The sequence below is a fragment of the Castanea sativa genome, chromosome 5, assembly GCF_040712315.1.
Source record: "Castanea sativa cultivar Marrone di Chiusa Pesio chromosome 5, ASM4071231v1".
In the NCBI taxonomy this organism is placed as follows: Eukaryota; Viridiplantae; Streptophyta; class Magnoliopsida; order Fagales; family Fagaceae; genus Castanea; species Castanea sativa.
The window spans coordinates 41,339,611-41,360,263 of NC_134017.1; the positions used below are offsets into that span (position 1 = coordinate 41,339,611).

At 37.2% G+C, this 20,653-nt stretch overlaps 1 protein-coding gene across 1 annotated transcript; it reads right to left on the minus strand.

The window, feature by feature from the left end:
* Positions 1-10,279: 10,279 nt before the first annotated feature.
* LOC142635200 (F-box/FBD/LRR-repeat protein At1g13570-like) lies at positions 10,280-11,718 on the minus strand. The gene is made up of 3 exons (XM_075809398.1): positions 10,906-11,718; positions 10,665-10,817; positions 10,280-10,561 (listed from the first exon to the last, which is right to left on the minus strand). The coding sequence occupies exons 1-3, from the start codon at positions 11,716-11,718 to the stop codon at positions 10,280-10,282; spliced, it is 1,248 nt and encodes a 415-aa protein (XP_075665513.1).
* Positions 11,719-20,653: the final 8,935 nt, after the last annotated feature.

The window sequence follows — 20,653 nt, forward strand, 5'->3', positions numbered from 1 at the left end:
AAATTTCACAACAAGAGGTCTACGTTTGTTGTGGTGGGATCATCAGACGCGATCTCTTTTCCCTTACGGCAGGAAGAACCTTGGCCTTTTGCCTGTGTCATGATGGAATGATTGATTGGAGTAGATGGGTGAAAGTGTTTGAAGGAGAAGATGCGGTGAAGAAAAGAAAGGGAAAGAGTGTTTTGTGTTAGTGACGTGAAAGGAATCGCCTTAAGTACTAATGTCATTAACGCTAATATGAAAGGATGTAATGGGTCACCCATTGGATAAGGCATGGAATTAATAAGGCCGAAGTTGTGTTTCAAAATAAGTACTAAATTGGGAAATTCGAAAAGACAACACTATTCATGGCAAGAAAGAAAGAAAAATAATGCGGGGCCCACTGTTCGAAAAAGCTCGCGAAAAAAAAAAGAAAGAAAAGAAGAAGAGGGGACAGAGAAGAAAAAGAGTCCTTTTTGTTCGCATATAAACCGCAGGAGGACTTCATATGCTTAGGGGGCTGAATGATGATGCTCATTTTGACAAGAATGCCCAATAGCAGGAAGAAACCTAACAATATGGGAGGAAAAGAGTTAGTAAATTAAGAAGAAAACCATCGAGCCTGAGTGGCAGAAATAATGGATCATAGGCCTAGAAAATAGTAAATGAGCCTTAAAGAAAGCAAGCCGGCCTAAAGGAGCCTAGAGAAGAAGTAGTAAACCCATGGACATTATGAGAAATAGAAAGCAGGCAAAAATGGGCCAAAGAGACCCGAAGTAATGAATTAAGTGAGTAAGGGGTTGATGAAAAGCCCATATACCCCAAAGGTGAAGGATATGGTAATTTGGGCCGAGGATGCCCAAGAAACTTAGCAAAGGCCCATGGGAATAAAGAATTAGAATGGGTTGAGGATGCCCAAGGAAAGGAAATGGGCCGAGGATGCCCAAAAGGATGAAATAGGCCGAAGAAGCCAGAAGCAATGGAATGGGCTAAGGAAGCCCAAAGTAGCATGAATACTAGCCCAATGATACCGCTAGGCCACTGGAATTAAGCAAAGGCAAAGCATACAACAAGCCCAAAAGAGGCCCAGAAAGCACGGGGCAAACAATGATATAGTAGGAATGACAGAATGGTGTGGCAGAAATACCAACAGACTCACTAAAGCAATAAAGAATGAATTAGAGAAAGAAAGTCCACAATTAAGCAAGGTCCAACCTAGGAAGGAAGCAAGCTATAAAGAACAAAGGCTCAGAGAACCATTCACGCCACAAGTGGTTAAGAACAGGCAGCAGAATGTACAAACGGGCCTTCAAGTCATGGCAAACGCATGAGCAGTAGACAAGCTATGAACACACATGGAAGTGGAGCGCGAACAAGGCTCAGGCACCACCAATCTACCCAGCCAATATAGGAGTGGTGGGTCATGAGTCATAAGTAAAAGGGGGTATGGTCTGGTAGTGGGGAGAAGGGGAGAGCCTAATCTAGAGTTACCGCTCAAACTCTTTTGGAGGAAATGTCCTGTGGGGATGACATACCACCCAAAAGAGGGAAAGATGAATTGAAATTACTAGGTGCATGTCATGAGGGATAGTAAGAGAGAATGCCCACCCTTATCTGGATGGGAATGTCACGGTGAGCAAGTAACGAAAATAAGACTCTTTGTCTGGTAATGAGATGTGGCATGGCCAGCAGAGGTAAGTGATGCTAGCTGGATAGTTGACAAACTAGTGGGTGGTCTGAAAGGACACTCACACCTAGACAAAAGTGGTTACGGGGTAAAATAGTAAAAACCCATCACGGTAGGCAGTATAAAAGGGGCCCTCAACCGTGCACAGGGGACAACAACGAGGGAAGGAAATAGAACAAAAACTACAGAAAGGTAGGAGAGAACACGACAACCCCACAAAAGAACAACAAATAGAGAGCAAATAAAGCAGAAAACTTAGAAAGAAAGAGAAAGAAAAACAGAGAGTAGCCAAGAGTCGCAGGCATGCACCAATAGGCTAATCCCTTTTCTCCCTCTAAAAGCCTACCCTCTTGTGAGGATTAAGGAATTTGAGCATAAGCCATTTAGGCCCATTCTCTCAAATTGGGTAGTTTCCACGGCAGGATCCCTCCGTGAGGTTACCCACATTGAAGAAGTGGTTCCCTTCTTAAACTTAATTCTGTAAGGCAACCAAACACGGCAAACTGTCCATCATTTCTTTCATTTTATTGTTTAAGCATTGGTGTTATTTCCCTTTATTTATTATTACCATCATATTTATATTGTATATATATCGCTGCTCTTCTTCTTCCTTATTTCACTCAGTATTCCTTATTTTCTGGCTGACAACAAACATACTTCCTTTTATTGTTGTTATATTACACCTGCCTACCATAATTTTCTTGTAACAATTTAATCTGCCATGGGCGAGTGATCAAGGTTCTAGCAAAAAAGGGACTTTAGTTTGCGCACAAGCCGGTTTGAGGCGAGTTGTGATCAGGCCGGTCCTGACTATTTGACTCAGAACCTTTGGGCCGTAGCGTGGTAGGAGGTAGCCCTACCCGCAGTCACAAAAAAAGCCCACCACACCCACTAACGGAATATCTTACATGGCAAACAATTTGTATAGCTTGCACACTTGATGCTTGCGTGGCTAGTAAAATAACATTAAAAAAAAATTAATTTGTATTTAAAATGGCACATCAACATTGAATAAAAAAATAAAATTTGAATTTTAAAAGATATAAAAAAAGATTTATTTATAGGATAAAAAAAAAATGAACCCAGATCTAGTGAACCATGAACATGAACCTAGAAAATCAACCTCCCTCGTCGTGACTCAAAGTGCAAAGCATTATTGTCTTCTTTCCAGTTTGAGGGAGTGAATCGGGTTGAGAAGCTTGGACAAGAGGATTGGGGCAGCGTCCTTCTAAGAGCGATAGATGATGCCATCTTTGGAATTAGACCAAAGAGTGTTTCAAATTAATACTATAGACTATTTGTTAAAGTGTATAATCCAAACCCATTTCTGTGTGTTCCTTGTTCGTAGATCAAGAACCTTTAGAAACATCAAAGACCTCACTCTTAACAAGTCCACTTTCAACTCTCTCAAGTCGTTTATTTCTAGCGAGACCCACTTCGATTTTGATGCTCTTTCTCAAAAAGCTATGGAATCGCTTCTTAAGTTGACTCTATTCAAGTTAAAGATTATGGGTATTTGTTTTTTGTTCAAAGTTTGGTTCTTTTTTAAAAAATTAAGTGGATTTTGTTTTCACAGTATCTTCAAGAATCTAGATTAGATAGATATTCTGGGCATTTTTAATATGTGCTCAAGCCTTTTTATTTTATTTTATTTCTTTTTGTGTGTTGCGTGATTATTACAGAGGGCTGTGCTTCTTTAGAAGAAATTAAAAGAAATGACAGAATGTTAACGGTAACTTTTAATCTTTTGCCAATAACCCAGAGTTTTTTCTATTTATTTTTTTAATGTCAATAATTTCTATTAATTTCAATTTGAGGTTGCTGCTTTTTTCAATCATGAAAATAGTGTGATGAGATTTATACATTTATAAGTATTTTAATTTTATTTGCTACATTTCATCCCCCAAAAAAAACTATTTGAATAATAGTTTTCTTCTAAAAATAAAATTACAAAAAGTGTTCTTTTTGTGCTCTACCTAAAGATGTATAATATTTATAGGCGAAACTACACTATTAATCCTTAAAGTTTGCCTACTAAACACTATTGGCCTCTCAAGTTTAAAGTGAGTACAATTGATCTCTCAAATTTTTTTTTTTTTTAAATGAGTGCAATTGGATATTCTATTAACAGCTGTTAATTTACATGACTAAGAGCATCCACATCCGTTGGTGGATAGTCATGTCTAATGCAAAAATTTCTCAATTTTACACATTTTGAGCAAAAAATCTCCTACATCAGTGAAGCTAAAACTGGGTAAAATCGTGCAAAACCATCCACGAGCTACAGTACTGTGTATATTTACACGGCTACTGTAGCTCGTTTATACAATATTTTATCATTTTCTCCTTCGCTCTTTTTTTTCTCTCTCCGATCCATACTCAACAGACTCCATTCTCTCATCTTTTTCTCTACACAGAGATATACTTTGCTCAAAAAAAAAAAAACACAGACATACACAAACAAACACAGATCGGTGCTTGACTGGTCGGAGCTCGTGGGTCTTGCCGTGGATAGGAGCTCGCGGATTGCCGGTTGGAGCTCGCGGATCGCCGGTCGGAGATCGCGAATCGCGATCGGACTCGTGGATCGCGATCGGACTCGCGGATCGCCGATCGGAGCTCGCAAATCGCCGATCGGAGCTCGTGAATCGCGATCGGAGCTCGCGGATTGCCGATCGGAGCTCGCAGATCGTCGATCGGAGCTCACGGATCGTGATTGGAGCTCGTGGATCATGATCGGACTCGCGGATCGTGATCTGAGCTCGTGATCGAAGAGAGAGTTGATCGAGGGGGAGAGGCAGAGGGAGTTGATCGAGGGGCAGAAGGAGTTGATCGAGAGGGAGAGGGAGAGGGAGAGTTGATCGAGTGGCAGAGGGAGAGGGAGAGTCTGAGAGATGGGTATAGAGAGAGAGAGGGAGCAAAAGTCAGAAATGAGTTGGGAGGGAGAGAGCGCGGTAATTATATGAGACAGTTGGGAAAACAATAAAATATTAAAGAAAATTGATTATTTAATTAAAAAGGGTGGTAGGATAGATGAACTGATGTAGGTGTTTTGTAAAATTGGATGTGTAAAATAGAAAAAGTGAGTTTTTAGTGTAAAAGTGGATGTGTAAAATGAAGGAGCTGATGTGGATAATAGTCTTCTTCTAAAAATAAAATTACAAAAAGTGTCCTTTTTGTGCTCTACCTAAAGATGTATAATATTTATAGGCGAAACTACACTATTAATCCTTAAAGTTTGCCTACTAAACACTATTGGCCTCTCAAGTTTAAAGTGAGTACAATTGATCCCTCAAATTTTTTTTTTTTTTTAAATGAGTGCAATTGGATATTCTATTAACAGCTGTTAATTTACATGACTAACAAGGTATGACGTTGCCATTTTTAAGTGACATGACATCAAATTTAACATTAAAAAAATTAGAATCCAAAATATGACTCATTAAAAAATCCATCAAACTGTTAGAAACCGAACGCTTAAACCATTTCAAATTGACCTGTTAAGAGCATTAATATTGGAGGTATTATATTGCTAAAATGCTATTTTTAGCACCACCATTGCTGAGGCTCTAACAAATGAGTATTCTCAAAATAAACTGAAAGTTGCTAACCCCAATCTGAGAGAAAGAGGGAGATAGAGACGAAATATTACAAGACACCTATGAACTGACTGAAGTACCGGCCTTGAATATTTGCTTTTTTGGTCCAATTATTGGAAATATGCCCATTTTGTTTCATTGATAAATCCACAACTGCAAACCATGTTAATTGACACGAAGATGTATATATGTTGGAAATACACGTGGGGTATATGTTAATGTTAGTGAAATTTGAAATCAAGAAAATGGGGTTCGAAGATCCAAATAGTTGCACCCACACTAGTGGGTATGTGACTGCACAGCGTCGCACCAACGGCTGTGTGTAAGAGGACAACGGTCACTAGAGAAGGACGACGCGAGTGAGGGCTAGGATGGCAGTGTTAAAGATTAGGGTTAGTACTTTTCAATGATTTGAGAGTACCTGTTTGTCAACGGGTCAATTTGAAATGGTTTGGGCATAATTGGTTGATTTATTATTATTATTATTATTATTATTATTATTATTATTAATGAGTTAGATTTTGGATTCTAATATTTTAATATTGAATTTGATATTGAATTCTAATTGCCACATCATACCTTTGTTAGTCATGTAAACACCAAAATTAACTATTATTAACATAGAGATTAAATTTGAGGGCCTAATAATACTTAGTGGGCAAACTTCAAAGACCACTAGTGTAGTTTCTCCATATGTAAACATATATAGTATATCCAAAATTCTATAACTTTTATAAGCATTAATCTCTTCATGGAATGAGCAACCACCATTTCTATTAGCTTCATTGAGTCGGAATGAGTTTGAATTGAGAATGCTCTTCTACTTTGCTTACCAAACAAAATGTTATATCTTCAAAACCATCCAATATCTCCTATCAAAGGACTTTTATGTTTTCGTGAGCCACAAACTTAAGAGAATACAATATCTAAGAAAAGATTGCGACTTTAAGCAAATAAAACTTCTCTTTGTTAAAGCGTCATTAAGCCTTTATAATGCAAGAACATTAACATAAATATCTGATTTTGGTCTACTTGCCATCTTAACAGACATCATCTTACTTAGAAGTTAGAACGAGAAAAAAGAAAAAAAGAAAAAGAAGAATAAATCTTTCACGACTGGTAAAATTCTCCATAAAGCCTTCCTCTAAGAATCATGATGTTCTTCTAACTTCAAAATTTTCCCGTATACAATTGTTTAAAAAGATCACAAAAATATGTAATTAGATTGAAATATAAAAGAGTAGTCACTCTCCGTTAGTCTTCTAAATATTTTACTAAAAGGATTGCCATATATAGGATTGTTATGGCATTTGAGATATTATTTAGCACAGACACATTCCCCACGTGTCATGTCTTCCCCCAATAAACAGCTTTGCAAATCTTTCCCTCATCATTTGAATTTGCGCTTAGGATTTTCACATGAATATAGCAAGCTTGTTTTATTTTCTATGGGAATGATAAGAATTAAGATTACAGAAATGAGCAAATTCTAAAAAGTTTTTGAGATAATTTAATTGTTGACATGTTGTTGATAATTTCTTGAACCAAAACTCTGCAATATAGAACTCGGTTTGCTAACGTTCAAATATCACACTTGGCTTTCTTTGGAAAAAATAAAATGTGGCCTTATTATCAAGTACCAGTCCATTCAATTTGCAACTACCAAGCACATAAAAAATCCTTCTAAAAAAAAGTACCTAAATCAAATAGAGATCTGAGGAAGTTCTGGAAAGATAGAGGAGAATCAAATGTTGCATGCTGAGAGCTAAAAACAATTTTGACATATAAAATCTTAAGCTAATGGAGGGATAGCTCAACCACTTTAAGAGATCAGTCTTTTCTCTCATTCCAAATGTTCCACATCAAACACATTACGACTATAGCCCAGGCCCAGCAACACTACTCTTTCCTTTGCCAACAACCCTTTTTAACATTCCAAAAGGTCCAATATGGTTTTGAACGTTCAGAACAAAGCATACATCAATAATCTATACTATTGCCAAAGAAAAATATCAGCCAATCGTTGGTTTTAAAAAACAGAGAGAATAAGTTTTGATTTCTGAAAAACCTACCCATGCTTGGGTAAAGTTTCTGTATGCCACACACAATCAATTGAGTTTCAAACACACAAAGTAAAAAATATCAAACTGCATTGTCGCCTCCCCTCCATATAAATAAGTGTTAAATTATGAACAACTCACCCATATTGATCTCAAATGTCCCCTGCAACAAAACCTCATTGGTTTAGAGCTTCGAATGGACAAAGTCACAGATATCAATCCTCGCCAGCCAAATAAATTGCATTGGTTTAGGTTGTAGATAAAATATTGAAGGGAGAATGAGGAGTAAGAAAAGAAAGTTGGTATGATGAAGATTGAAGAGACTCAAAGGAATTGCCTTCCTTAAAAATAAAAGATTCAGTACATAACATTGTACTCAACTATTTTTCGCATATGAAAATATATATGTTTATGACTTTAACTGTTATATACAAATGTGTTTAAATCCGCACTAGCTAGGCTAGTGTTCTACTATTATTCCTACTTCTATATATTATTTTAATGTGATGGAATGCAAAATAAAGAATGAAACGTAAAACGTGTTGTAAAAATGGTAATGTAAAATATATAAAGTGGGTTTTGGGGGTAAAAAACTTATTTATTTTTGGACAAGCCAATGAGAATGCTCTTATGTATCAACACAAAATGAACAAAATGAATAAAAGAAGCCAGACCACACCACCAAGAAACTAACAAACAACTCATTCCTCTATATATATATTAAAAATACAATGAAACAATTCCAATAGGACACAACACGGCAATGTAAATGAAAAAGAAATGAATATATTTTATCTGAGACCAAATGAAAGTGGAAATTACCTTCACAAGTAACTTTACATGGCTCTGGAGTCGGGAATGACATGGTTCTGGGTTTTGGTTTGGGTCTGAGTGTTGTTTCAAATATCAAAAGGTTTTGTTTTGCATTTGTTTGAGCTACAAACTTAAGAGAATACAATATTTATCTAAGAAAAGATTGTGACTTCAAGCAAATAAAACTTCTCTTTGTTTAAGAACCATTAAGCCTTTGCAATGCAAGAACATTAACATAAATATCTGATTGTTTATGTCTTAAACACCCTATAACTCTACAAAGTTTTATGGATGATATTTATGAAATACTAGCCTCGTATATGAAGATTTCCAAAGACCTAGCATGGAATAATATCTGCTATCCTTCCTATTTCCAACTATGGAATAATAAAATAAATAAATAAATAAATGAGAGAGAGAGAGAGAGAGAGAGAAGAAAGAAAGAAAGCAATACTCCGCTGATTATACAATATAAGTAAGTTCATGAACATAAATTCTACACATCCGCAAAAAAATGGACATAACAACATAAAATTCCAGCTAACTTTGGCTTTGGTGCAACTCCCCAAAATAACTAAAGCTATAATAATAATATTTTTTATATAGATCAAGGGACAAAACTAACACCCATGACTTTCCCCACGTACAGTGCGGGTGCTACTAGCATAACAAGAAACAGAGGTGGTCATGTTCAATTTGCCTTCTCTATCTGAAGAAATAAAACAAATGAGGTAGAAACATTTTAGAATGGGTTGGAGATGGATCTGACAAGGAAGGTTTCTAATGGCTACAGATTCAGTAAATGTAGCAGGCAGTAGAATAAACAAATGAATACTCTGTCCTCGGTCAATTTTCATGCAGATCATATTGATGAAAGTGGAGCTGTGCCCCGATGACCATATCATATATGGTTGTCGGTTGATGAAATAATTTCTTCACAACTACGAAAAACCTACATAAGAACATTCTAGCAAACTTTGGTTTGGCGTAACTCCCCAAGTACATAAAGCTAATAATTGAATCTATTGCTCTGGGGACAAAATTAACACCCATGACTTTGCACGTGGTGTCCTTCAATTTATATATTGAAAATATCGCATTTGGTTCTTCACTCTTTGTACATGGTCAGCCAATAGCGGAGCTAGAATTTTAGTTTAGAGGGGGCAAAATTAAAAGACGATATTAAAAGTGAAATTTATCTAAAAAATATTAATCAACAATAATAATAAAATAAATAAACAATTGTAAGCAAATATGAATATATTTCATATTATTAAAATAAATAAACAAAAACAATTAATTCATAGCTATTAAAAAATTTACAAACTGATGGAGTAAAAATATGATTAGTGTTACTTAAAAAATATAATGAATAAATGTTTGAAATTATTTTTTGTGATTGGTGACATGCCAATTTGTAAAACATAAGTATTAAAATTTGTAATATTTCTAGCATCATTTAAAGATAAGATGATGTGAAAAGTATCATAAATAGTAAAAATAGTGTAAATAATGATATAAAAAAAAATAGTGAAATAGGTGGTTTGGTTACTTTCAAGTTTCAACAAGTAGAAGTCTTTTTTTCTCCTCCATGTGACTACTAATACAAAAAAATAAAAAATAAAAAATAAAATAAAATTAAAATTATGAGTCAGGGGGGCAGGTGCCCCCCTGGCCCCCCTCTGGCTCCGCCAGTGTGGTCAGGCTTCCCTTTTGAGTCCTAAGTCCAAACCATTAGAGTCATCTACTTAAGCATCTATCTCAATCCTTCGTAAATTAATAAAAAATAATAGACTGATCAGATTTTGGCCATACCATCATACCATGATCAGAAAACAAAAGCAATTGTCTCAACAGTCAAAAGTGGCTATACTAAATTATATTTCAGATCAAACAATTGCCTGCAACTTGTCACAAAATAATAAAATAAGAAAGGAACTAAATTGGACAGCATGCATGTATTAAGTATTAACTCAACCAACAAGTAAGAAAACAAACATGCACTCAACCAATGAATGGAATTCTCTACTCAACAACCAAACTTTGACATTACTGGCCAAGAAGAAGTTCTGTCAGCAGCATCCTTCAAATCCTTAAGCGTACCAAAACATATATAGACGTGCTAAACACCACCATCATCCTCAGCATATGATTTCTGCAATTGATGATGCACGTGGAAATCGTATGACCTCTTTCAAGATTTTGAATCTCTTGGTGGATCGATTTTTCTTTAGTTGAATATACATTTTCTCAAGCAAGGGTGATTTGACTAACAGAAGCTTGGCAAACGCCATTACAGGCTTTGAGTCATCGAAAGTTAGCATCTCCACTTCTCGAAGTTTCTTCAAAGAGATATCTAAGAAGTGTAGGGTTTCCAAAAACTCAACAGCAGCATTTTCATCAGCAGTAGCACCATAATTCAGCTAAAAACAAGAAGCAAATAAAAATTCGATATTATCAAATCTAAACCCATAAATGTATATTTAAAGCACAAAAGATGATACTAATCTTCATACGGACCTCAACTTTAAGTTTTTGCAAGTTGGGGGAACTTCTAATCAAGCAAAGTGCACAGGAGACCTCTCGCAGAGACCCAAAACATATTTTAGACAGCACAACAGTTTTTAGGAATTCAAGTGTAGCTGGCAGCCTATCTGGTATATTACCTGCAGCAAAACTCTAAACAACCCCCAGAAAATGACTTATTAAAGAAGTACGTTTTACTAAATAATGTACAAAACAAAAGAAGGCCACAAAGTTATCTTACCATCAGAAGATTATCACCCACAAATAGATCCTCTATAACAGGTAGGCAACGAAAAACCTTGATCATATCAGCAGGTTGAAATTCTCCAGGTTTTGGCATGAAGTCCTCAGTAGCCTTAATCGTAACTGATGCAAGAACTGGGGTATTTCTGAATCGTATAGAATTTAAAGGACCTTCAAAGTATAAGTACTTAAGATTGGGGGCATCGAGGTCGAGGTTTTCAGTATTGGGGCAGTTTATTAATGTCAAGTGTTCAAGTAATGGGTAATCGGATATGAAACTTTCGAAAATGTTAATTTCAGTATTAACTTCATGTAACTCAAGGGTGACAAGCCTTTTAAATCCTTTGAAAGTAGTTGGAGGACTAGTAGTATGGCAATGACTTAGGCGCAAATGCCTAAGTTGCAAACATGTATAGAGAAACAATATGAGGACTACACCCTTTGAAATCCAAAGCGTAAAATCCTGGAGAGTGTCTTTGTGAAGGCGATCTAATAATAGATAGACCGGACAAAAACTTTCCAATCTTGGGATAGATAGAGCGAATTTAGTAATTGGTTTTTTGTGAATGTGTACAATTTGATCCATACAATTGAAAAGCGTTTCCCTCATATTGTAGCTTCGAGGATATTGGGTGCAAAATGACTCGTCGAATACAATTTGTGGAACAGTTTTCCATTTGCCATTCCAATCTTTTGACAAGGCACACGCCTTCACTGTATCTCGTAGTGGCAAACGGAGCAATATGTTTTCGATAATTTCGGTTGGAAGGTTACTGATTCTGTCAGAAGTCGAAGCTTTATTACGCGTCATTTTTTTGGGGGAAACATGATGATGATGATGATATCAATACCTGAAAATCAATATCAGCAAAGATGATAATATATCATCAGGGCTTTCAATGAAGCGCCGTGACTGAACACTAGGCCATTGTGTTGTTGTACACATTAGTCGCTATTTACAACATAAAATCCAAAAAAAAAAAAATCCGCAACCGTTATGAAGTTATTTTACAAATAAATAATTAAATAAAAAACCCAGTAACAAGCAAATTTAATTGACATGAAAGAATCTAACATAGTAACACGCACCACAAACAAACGTATGAAAACTGAATGTAAAATACGAGGAAGTTTTATTTTTGTATTACCTGGTTTGACAAAAAAAATGTCTACAACCACAAAGATGGATGCTATCTTGTTGTCTCTGTGACTTCAATATGATATAGCGTTTGAGGTATCAAAATTCAATCAACATGTTAAACATATTATGCACTAAAAAGCCATGGTTAAAGGACTTTAACTTCTACTAAAAAATACCTCATGAGAAATAAACAATGAGTCCTCTTAGCCGAATTTAAAACACACATACAGCTATTATCGTTTGTTTTTTTCTTTCTTTTTTTATTTTATAAAAGCTACGTTTTGAATTCAAAAAGAAAAATCCTAAAATATAGGCTCATTTTTTTTTCCCTAAAATTTAGCAAAATAAAATTTAAAAAATAAAAAATGAGGAATATAAGGAAATTGAATAACTAAATTAAAAAATAACTTTAAAATTTTTTTTCAAATCCCACGTTCAACCCCACTGCCAAGTACCACACAACCTTTCAGCAAAAAAAAAAAAAAAACTTAAGCAAAATTTTCGGGTTTGATTTTTAAAACTCATATCATTATCTTTTCCAAAAAAAAAAAAACTACACTATTAACGTGAAATTTGACCAGAGCTAATTTTTTCTCTTAGCATAATTTTAGCAACTATTTCGGGATTTATTCTTAAAACTCATCCAAAATGTAGGAATCATTATCTTTTCTTTAAAAAAAAAAAAACACACACACACACAATTTTACTGAAGAGAGGTGCTACGTCCACAACATTTTTACAACAAATCACAAGTGGTTAGTTGTTATTGGTTCAAATTTGAATATAACACCAAGCTTACTTTTTTGCCCCAACAATAACAACCAATTACAATTTGTTACTTAAGATTTGTTGTAAAAATTTTGTGGATATATCATTTATCTTTTACCGAAACTAATTTGTTTATCTTGTCAAAATTGTCGGGTTTAATTTTTTAAAACTCATCCAAAATTTTCGGGTTTAAAATTTTAAAACTTATCCAATGCCGTTTAAGAAAAAAAAAAAAAAAAAAAACACTCAACGTATTTTACTTTTTTGTTATTAAAGGACTTTAACGTCTACTCTACTACTAAAAATTAGGGAAAGATCTCCACCCATTATCGTAATAAATATTGACACATTTTTTCATTACTAAGTTAATAACAAAAAATAAGCTCTTTATCAAAATTGGCTTTTAGCATTTCTGAATACTTCGAGTCTTTGAGAAGTCAAATATAAATTGTAACTTATCCTCTTAATCAAATTTTAAAAACCTACTACTACCACAATACAAAATCTATTGGCTCCAAGCATTTTGAATTACTTTCAAATTCAAATAAAATTCTAGCTTATCTTTTTAATCAAATCTTAAAAACCTAATACTTCTAAATTACAAACTTTATTGGCTCCAAGCATTTTGAATTACTTTCAAATTCAAATATAAATTCTAGCTTATCTTTATAATTAAATCTTAAAAAAGCGTAATACTTCTAAAATACAAAATTTATTTGCTCCAAGCTGTGATTGGATTTTTTTTTTAATGGTTGCGGCAAGGTAAAAAAGAATTAAGTAAAAATTATTGGCAATATTCTTTTTTTTTTTTAGAGATAGTTATAATATGCTGCTAACTCCGCAACTCAAACCCTTTCCCCTCTAGATCTCAAGTACTTTGTACATGAGGAAGTACCAATTCAGCTACAAGGCCTTTGGCTTATTGACAATATTCTTAATCTAAGACCAATACAATATAGAGTTATCTATACTATAGGAAAATTATTAGGTAATCTTGGAGTACCATAAATGCGTACTCCCTCCTCTCACATGAACGTGAGTCCCATTAATTAAATTTATGGTGAGACCTACCATTTATGTGAGAGGAGGGAATACGCATTTATGGTACTCTGGGAGTACACAATAATTTTTCCTATACTATATATAAAAGGATTTTCCTCCTTCAACTAGACTTTTTTCATGTAAAAAAATACCCTCATCAAGTATCCAATAACTTTTCTTAAAAGTTTTTAAACAACAAGGTCAATAACGTCACACCAATTTCCTTCCTTTTTTTTTTTTTACAACTTCATACTTGCTTTTTTTTTTTCTTTTTTCTTTTTTTTTTTTTCAAAAAGAGACATCCTTAAATTTAGGTCTGTACTATATATAAGAGGATTTCCTTCCTTCAACTAGACTTTTTTCATGTAAAAAATACTCTCATCAAGTATCCAATAACTTTTCTTACAAGTTTTTAAAAAACAGGGTCAATAACGTCACACCAATTTCCTTCTTTTTATTTTACAAGTTCAGACTTGCTTTTTTTTTTTTTTTTTGAACTTTCAAAAAGAGACATCCTTAATTTAGGTTTAATTTTTGCAATTTATTTTCATGTTCTTTGATTGTTTTTCATTTTTTATAAATTTTCACGTTCTTTTAAATTCTGTAAAGCTCAGGTTTCTTTTTTTGCTATATTTTTTTCACGTTATTTTCATTCTGTAAGGATGATTATTATTATTATTTTTTGGATAGAATTATTGATGTAGATTACCTTGAGATAAAGATAGGGATTTAAAAAAAAAAAATTCAACCCATCGGATGAGGTTTTTTATTTTTTGGATAGAGTTATTGATGTAGGTTACTGTGGGATAAGGATAGGGGTTTTTTTTAAAAAAAATTTTTTCTTTCAACTTACGGTAGGTTACGGTAGGTTGTTGTTTTGATAAGTAGTGTTGTAATGTTGTTTTAAAAACATGAGTTAGTGGAAGAGTGGTTTTAATTTTTAATTTTTTTAAACACTTATCCTAATCCCAATCTTTTCAAATAGTACACCACTTTCAAATACACATTCAAAAAATAAATTACATTTACTACTTATCTCTTAAAAAAGAAATAAACATTTATCTTTTTATTTGTTAAAAAAAAAAACAATCACGTACTTTCAAATACAGATATTAAAATCACTTTTAAAAAAAATCTCTCATTCATCTTCTTTATTTATTTATTTTTTTTTATTTTTATTTTTTTTTATAAATTATCTCTTTTATGTGGTTCCAAAAATACCCTCAAAAAATAAACCGTAACTCCTCTTAGAATTAGGGTTAGCAATGTCAAACACCACTCAACCTTCTCTTAAAAACATAAAATCAGTGAATTCACTCAGTACACGTTCACCTCCAGTCTCACACTGTTTTTTCAAAGCCATTTTGTGAATGAATACTACTGAAAAGGTGAGTAAATCTTTAATTTTGGTACCACATCCTCTTTGTAGACAATATATATTCACTGGATTTGTTTTTTTGTTCATGCAGATTTTTCGCTAGAGCCATTTTATGATAGAATTGCACAATCAACACAGTTGGAAGGAACGTATACAACATTAAACCTTAAATTTTGGTAGTCATTAAATTTATTCTTATGTTTCATTAAATTTTGGTTGATAAAGTGTTTTTTTTTTTTTTTCATGCAGATTGTGTGGGCCTTTTTTGCAAGTGTTGGGTTGGGCCGCTTACTGCGACACTAGGCCTAAGGAGTTCTAGATTAGGGAGTTAGAACCGGTCCAAGAGCAAACTTTCTTGGTCCGACTTGCGCACAAGCAATGCCCCTGTTGATCAAGTTTTGGCTACACGTCCATGGTAGGCAGAACTGTTATATTAACTACGGCTGACAGATACAATAATGACAGTGATAGAAATTCCTTTAGGATTCAGATAAAATAAACAATAGGCTTTGATAAGGGGTACCCGTTTTACAAAACAACAATAAAATGATAAGTATAGAATGAACAACAGCAAGCTTATTAAAGGAAGTAAATATTAGCATGCCGTGTTAAGTTACTTCCAAGTCTAAGTCAAAAAGGGGAACCACCTCTTCAATGCGACTAATCTCTTATGCAAGGAGAAAGTAGCTGCTTTGAAGGAGCGGGCCTGAATGGCTTGTGTTTTACAAAGTCTTTTCCTGTTATCAGAGAGTATGGGTTGAAGAGGGAGAGGGAGAGGGAGATTGACCCATTCAGTGCATGCCTGGCACTCATTTCTTTCTCTTTTGTTCTGCTTTTTCTCTATGCTTTTTTTATCCTTACTATCTTTTCGTTTTTACTCTCATTTCTTTCCTTTTTCTTTTCTTTTCTATTTTCTTCTCGTTTTCTTACTCTCACTATTCTTATGATTCTCACGATTATAACCTAGAGGTTGCCCTCCTCCTGCCGTGCACAGTAAAGGTCCCTTATATAGGGCCAGTCGTGGCAGATTTTTACCATTTTAGCCCTTAATCATTTTTTGTTTGGTGTGGGTGTCATTGCCGACCATCATTGACTGGCCACGCCTCCCCACCTCACCAGACAAAAAAGGCTCTTTTGTTTGCTTGCTTGCCGTGACACTCTTACTTGCCACGGTGTAAATACTCTCATTCTCTTCGTTCCTCATGGAATGCACCTAGTGGTTCCAACTCAGTTTTGCCTCTTTTGGGTGGTATGTCATTCCAGTAGGACATGGCCTCCAAAAGAGCTTGAGCAGGAAACACAAAAATGGGTCTTTTCCCCTCCCCACCGCCAAACCATACCCTCTTACCTCTGACCCATGACCTCACCGTTTCCTGTATTGGCTGGGTACAGGCTGATGGTGCCTGGGTCTTGCGCGTGCTTACCTCCATGCTCATCCAAGTTTTGTCCGCTGCTCATGTGTCTGCCGCGGTCTGAAAGTCAATCTGCCCCGTCTGCCGTTCACCTTTGGCTTCTTATGGCGTGGGCTACTTTACCTGACTTTGTATTTATGGTTTGCTTCTCTTAGGGGGCTGGGCCTTGCCCATTTGTGGGCTGTTCTGTGGGCTGTTCTTAGGCTCCCAGCCCTTGTTATTTGTTTCCTGCCGCATCCCACTATTATGCCAGCCATGAGGTTTGTTTAACCCAAGTCTGCTGGGCCTCTCTTGGGCTTTTCCATTTATTCTTTTTTCTGAAGGCCCAATAAACTCTTTGGGCCCTTTACTACTTGTGGGCTCCTTCGTCCCACCTACTTTCCTTTGGGCATCCTTGACCCGTTTACTTTCTTGGGGTATCCTTGGCCCTTTTCCAATTCTATGCTTCCCATGGGCTTTTACTAACTCCTTGGGCTTCCTTGGCCCAAGTGCTTCTTACTTCTTCCTTGGGACTCATGGATTCTCCATTGCCCCTTACTTCCTTTACTTACATTGTTTCGGGTCTGCTATGACAGCTATGGCCCATTCTTGCTTTTCTACATCCATACAGCCCATGGGTTTGTTATTTCTTTCTTCCGGGCTTTCTTATGCCCACTTACTTCTTCAGGGTCCATTTGCTTACTTTATGGGGCCATGATCCATTATTCCTCCCGCTTGGGCTTAGTGGCATTTTCTATCCAACTTTTCTTCTACCCATGTCTTTGGACTTTTCCTCCTGTTGGGCTTCTAAAAATGAGCATCTACTTTTAGCCCCCTGAGCATACGAAATGCTTCTGCAGTTCATATGTGAACAAAGACTTCCGTTTCCTTCTTCTTTTTCTTCGCGGGCTTTTTTCGAAAAGTGGACCCCAACATATACATATATTTTTTTTCCTTTTCCTGCTGTGAACAGTGTTGTCTCTTCGAATTTCCTAGTTTAGCAGTTATCCTGGAACACAACCTCCGCTTCATTAACTTCTTCCCTTGCCCACTAACCGACCCATCGCATCCCTTCGCACCCTTCCCCATGGTGTGAGTATTTAAGGTTGAGTCTTTTTAGATTTCAGGCACAAACCCCTTTTCTCTTCCTCTCCCTTCTCTATGTCCTTCTCCCCAACCACCATAAATCGCCTTTTCTGACCAACCGATACACCATGACACCGGCTAAAGGTCAAACCTCTTCCCTCCGTAAGGGAAAAAATGTAGTTGGCGATCCTGCTGCGTGTGAGGCAGGCGAAGAGGTCGTTTATTCCGAGTCGGACCATTCCGATGAGGAAGTAGAACGGCGCAACCCTAATAGCGAGTGCACCCCACTCATTAATCCTTGGTATGATGTTCATGGTCACTTCCCTAAGGTTCCCGGTGACTATATGCCGCTGCCACCGGGCCGTGTGTGGGTCGTTCTTTGCCAACGTAACCCAAATATCTCTTGGGCTCCACTCCCTCCTTGATCTCCAATCTCTCTATCCGTCAGGGTGTTTCACTCCCTGTACCCATCCATTTCGAGTTTGGGTCTAGTGCTGCCTCGGGCTGGAAGGAGTGGGTGGACCGAGAGTTGTTGGACACACATTTCATGGGTTTGCTTCAGCGGGCCGGCGTACTGAAGGCCATTGTTCAGTCTCGTTGTTTGGCCAATTTCAGGGACCTATTTAATCTCCGCCACTAAGTCCGCCGGTGGTGCACCACCACTCACACCTCCTTTCTCTCTTGCAATGAGATTACCGTAACCTTGAAGGACGTGACGAACCAGTTGCTTCTGCCCATTCTCGGTGACGTCGATCCTGCCACTTTTAAGCTTTCTCTGGAAGAGGAGGCTATAGAGACCGAATTGAAGAAGCGAATGAGTGGCAATGCCAAATTGTTGTTCTGGGTTAGTTCTTCTTCGAAGTTTTTTGCCGCCACCAGCCGCATAACCTTCGTTACATTTTGGCTATGCAAGTATGTTTTTGGTTCTCACCCCCACTATGCTGTGAAGCCTCTGTACTTTCGCTTGGCCATTAAGATCTCCATTGGGGTGAGCCTGCCATTGGCACCCATGTTCCTGGGGCATCTGTATGTCCAATTAGACATCCTGCGGAGCGATGAGAGTCAAGCAAGTTCTTGTCACTTGATCACCACTTCCATTCACAGTACTATCCTGCAGCACATGTTGTATGAACGTTGCACCAAGCATCTGACCAAGTGTAAGCCCGTTCGTTTTGCCAAAGAGAAGTACAGTTCGTGTCTGAAGGTTATTACGGACTTCTGTGGCAGGTTTGCTTCCGATTTTCCTTTGGCTTTTCGTTGGCCTAGTTTAAAACCGATTGGACATCCTGTTATTGAGTTCTTCGATAAAGAAGTTGGGTTTTCTTGCAGGGCGTATAGGAGTTTAGGTGCAGGTTATACATGTATGGACTCTGTTATAGCACATTTACTGATGTTGTTGGCACTACCACCCCGTTGGCTAGCTTTGAAGAGAGGGGTATAATGTATTTGGCAGCCACCAATGCTGGGTGGTTGTCTTATTTGGCTGACGAGGGCGTTAGGTTTGTGCATTATCCTACCAACCATGTGAGGAGGCAGTTTGGACTGGACCAAGACATTCCTGATGACATGTCTTTTCTTGCAGAGTCTCCTACTTTCGTCCGACCTTTCTTGCGGCATTTTGCTTTTTGAGTTTTGGATTCGGCACTTTATCGCAGTTACTGTTCCGAGCTCTCAGAGGGAAGGTATCTGCATTGCTGCTATGTATGGTTACTGGCAGGCAGTGATGATTAGTTTTGAGAAGGAGTTATTAGGTAGCTGTGGATTTTTCCTTATTCTACCTGACGGGCTTAGTACGGTTGTCTCTGCCAATCCCCGCCTGCTCTTACCTTCTACATCTATAAGGGCTTATGCTAGGAAGCAAGGCCGTTTTGCATGCTAGCGATTACCCTACCAGCTGGGAAAAGAAAATGAAGGTGATCAATATCCCCGAGCCAGCGAAGAAAGGTTCTACCAAGTCCAAGCCCTCAAAGAAGAAGGCAGGTGATGACTCCTCTGAAACTTGCTTAGATATAGTTCCTTTTGAAAGTGATCTGCCCCCTATGAGTAGCGTAGCACTAGAGAGCACCACTCCCTTTTCCGTTCGCACACGCTCTAGCAAGCGTTCTGCCACAGGCAAGACCAGGCCTACCAGTCCTCGGCCATCCACTGAGGCTCCTTCCTCCAACAGGACACGAGGCAGTAAAATGAAGACTTCTCCTCCTAAAGTGTCCACTACTGAGCGGAGGGTATGTCATTTCTAACTTTCCTTTATTCTCTGCCATGCCATTCTCGTTTAGACTTCTTCTTGTGGCTAACCCGTACTCCTACTGGCTTGTTCCCTCTTTCTTTTTATCATTATTTTATTTTTTTTGTTGCAATCGAAGTATAAGGAGGATTCATCTACTGCCCATCCCATTCCGCTTGACGAGCCTGAGTTTGAAGTATGCCTCCTTCTTCCTTTTCCTTTTCTTTTCTCCCTCTTTGTTTTTATTCGCGTCTCTAACCTTCGTCTCTTTTTTTCTCAGGCTGATCCTCAACCCATCTCTGTGTATTGTCCTACAGCTGAAGATATTTCTGCCTTCCAGGATACTCCTCTAGAGGGCTTATTTGACGATGCGGATGTGGTGTTTCTTGCTGCGGCCCCTACTACTCCTGCTGCTCCACAGGGAGCTCCTGCTAAAGGGGTCAACGAGACTACCACCATTCCTGTCTCGGCCCCCACCTCCCAAGAGAAGGCTATTCCTGCTGCCGCTGTTCAAGCTAAGGCTGTTTCTCCGGTTGCGCCTCTCATTATCTCCACCAGTGATCCTTTCGCATCTCTATCCCAAGCTGTGAAAGATGGTTCCTCTTTAGTGGTCACCCCCTTCTCTATCCTCGTGTCTGCCACACGTGGTCCTGACGTGGACTTATCCTCTGAAGAGTCGGAGTAGGTTCTTGAGGACTCTGATGATGAACCTGCCAA

Coding starts and splice junctions, on each gene's coding strand:
- LOC142635200 (XM_075809398.1), bottom strand. CDS start 11,718: ATGACGCGTAATAAAGCTTCGACTTCTGACAGAATCAGTAACCTTCCA. Junction 10,818..10,905: donor TGGGTGATAATCTTCTGATG/GTAAGATAACTT, acceptor GGGGTTGTTTAG/AGTTTTGCTGCAGGTAATAT. Junction 10,562..10,664: donor CCAACTTGCAAAAACTTAAA/GTTGAGGTCCGT, acceptor TCTTGTTTTTAG/CTGAATTATGGTGCTACTGC.